The following is a 2,649-nucleotide window of genomic DNA, read 5'->3' as shown; positions in this document are numbered from 1 at the left end:
GTACAAAAAGTCCCCATTTTAGGGAGATTTTTTTCTTCTAAACTTGCCATGTGCAACTTTTAATTATAGGTGGCATGGCAATTCTTTTTTATTTTAAACCATGTCATTTTTTGTCTCCGAGAACATGGCAATTTTTAGGTATTTTTGTAATGCCCATGGCTGGGAAATTGTATCACTTATCCATGTTAATTTTGGAATTGTCTTTTTTTTTACTTTCTCACATGGAAATTTTATTATTAAGAGCATGGCATTTCAATAATTAATAGCATATCATTTTTATTATGAAGACGATGGCAGTTTTATTACTAAGAGCATGGAATTTTATTATTAATAACACGATTTTTTCATTAAGTGGATTGCAGTTTTATTATTAAGAGCGTGACATTTTAGTTATTAATAACGTAATAGTTTTGTTATTTAAAGGAGATAGTTTTTATTTGAGAGTATGAAAATTTTATTATTTTAGGCATGATAATCTTTTTATTAAGAAGATGCAAAAAAATATTTGCATGGATTTTTTCAACGGAATGACATGTTTTATGATTTTTGCACAGTGAACCAAATAAATAAGAAGTTTACAGCATGGCATTTTGCTTTGGTCCATTGCAAAAAGAAAGAAGAAAATTCTCCAAAACATGACATTTTTCGCACAGTAAAACATCTCCATGTAAAAATTCATAAAAAAAAATATGTAGATCACACGGCACTTTTTTTAATCATTCGATTGTAAATTTGCAAATTAGAGAAATGGCAGTTTTATAAAGTAGAATGACAACTTTAAAATTTTAACATCATGGTAGTTTTATAAATTTGTATTTTCTTTGTTTATAATAAGAAAATAATTAAACTGGTCTATTGGCCTATCTCCTCTAGCGAACGATGGAGGTGGGCGAAAACGTTGGCTTGATGGTCCTCCGCCTGTCGAACGAAAACGGTAAAATATAGACACACCATGGGTGATGTAGCATATTACTAACCGCTCAAAAAAATAAATCTACGACAAGCATATTACTATTACTATTTGACAGCCCTAGTAGTGTGGAGTATTACAAGAATAGTAGTGGTTGAATAATAAGCCGCCACCCGCTCCGCACCACCCACTCGATCAGCAATGGAATGAGCATGCATGGTGATGGTGATGGTGATGGTGATCCACCTTCGGCGCGCGCGACCCGACCTTCTCTTCTCCGCCCAAAAATAGCCGGCGTCCCCTGCATATAAACACCACGGCGAGGCCCTCATAGCCACACCACCACCACCATCTCCATCTCTCAAGCCAACAAGCATCCATCCATCCATCCATCGCCAAGCAGTGCGCCTGCCCGCAGCTAGCAAGCTCCCACCGGACCAGCCAACAATGGCCCGCGCCGCTGTCTTCATCGTCGCCCTCCTCCTGGTCGCCGTCGCCGTGGCGCCATTCGCCGACGCCAAGGGCAAGAAGGCCAAGGCCGAGAAGAAGGCCGAAGCGCCGGCGCCCTCCGCCAGCGCGCCAGCCGACGCGCCCGCCGCCGACTCCCCAGCCTCCGAGCCCTCCGCTGCGGATGCACCGGAGCCCAGCAGCAGCAGCAGCAGCACCTCCGACTGATCGATGACCGCCCGCCCTGCATGCCCGGACGCCGGACAGAGAACGATCCGTCTGGTGATGATGAACCGGAGCTCTCCCTTTCTCTGTTTGTAATAATGCATGCGTGCTGATCCACGCCGCCCCATCCAAGATTTTCTTTTCTTTTCTTTTTATGGCATTCTTTTCAGGGGAATAGTTCGTCCCGTTTAATTTTGTTGAGATCAAATTTCCTCTTTCTTTTGCCAATGTCATGTACGTAGTTATACTTGCCTCTCAACATAAGGCTTGTTGTCATCTTCAATTCTAGCCTTGTACCGTGAAGCGATTGTGAACAATAAACAGAAAATTCCCCACTTCTTTACAATTTGTTTCCATACAATTTGTTTTCAATCCTCATTTCGGGTGTAACTCTAATTGCCTCGCCTCCTACACATGATCTTCTTTTTTCGGCCAGGCTCTGAAACTGCTTCCATGCCAAATAGAGATTGCTTCCATCTGGTTAGAATTTGTTGCTAATCAAGATTCCTTCCATCTGGTTAGAATTTGTTTGAGTCAGCCGAAAAATTTGCTTCCACGACTACGACGACCGCTTCAGCCTAGTTCGATCGTACTTGTGTCTAGGGTACGCAAACAAAAATGTGTTTCAAGCGACTAGAAAATTGTTTTTGCTGTAACATAAAAGAGACTCCATTGTAACTAGAGATCACTTTCATTTATTTACAATTTGTTAGTCTCGACAAGTCATATAAATTGCGTCTACGACCACAACAACTAGAATTGATCAGTAAGGTAGGTTATGTGCCTCTAGGGCTGTAGGCACAATACGGACAACACTGACGGCGACACACGACACAATATGGCAACACCATGGAAGTGTGTACAGGGAAGTTCGCAAGCATGGTTGCAAAATAGTTCATCATTTAGCAACTATTCCATAAAAATTCAAATTGCAAGTGAAAATTAAAGTTCACAAACATGGTTGCAAAATAGTTCATCATTTAGCAACTATTCCATAAAAATTATTGGTCAAGGAAAACAACATCACTTATTTGCTTAAATGCTCTCTAGCAATTAAAACAGTGCCA

At 41.0% G+C, this 2,649-nt stretch overlaps 1 protein-coding gene across 1 annotated transcript; it reads left to right on the top strand.

The window, feature by feature from the left end:
* The first annotated feature begins 1,212 nt into the window (after nt 1–1,212).
* LOC125506578 (outer membrane protein H.8-like) lies at nt 1,213–1,924 on the top strand. The gene has a single exon (XM_048671365.1). It carries the CDS (start codon nt 1,358–1,360, stop codon nt 1,583–1,585), a length of 228 nt encoding a protein of 75 aa, XP_048527322.1. The 5' UTR covers nt 1,213–1,357; the 3' UTR covers nt 1,586–1,924.
* Nucleotides 1,925–2,649: the final 725 nt, after the last annotated feature.

Source organism: Triticum urartu, chromosome 5 (genome assembly GCF_003073215.2).
Source record: "Triticum urartu cultivar G1812 chromosome 5, Tu2.1, whole genome shotgun sequence".
NCBI lineage: Eukaryota > Viridiplantae > Streptophyta > Magnoliopsida > Poales > Poaceae > Triticum > Triticum urartu.
This window is presented reverse-complemented; position numbering and strand designations above follow the sequence as displayed.

What these genes read in the sequence shown, in the direction of transcription:
- LOC125506578 (XM_048671365.1), top strand. Translation starts at nt 1,358, where the DNA reads ATGGCCCGCGCCGCTGTCTTCATCGTCGCCCTCCTCCTGGTCGCCGTC.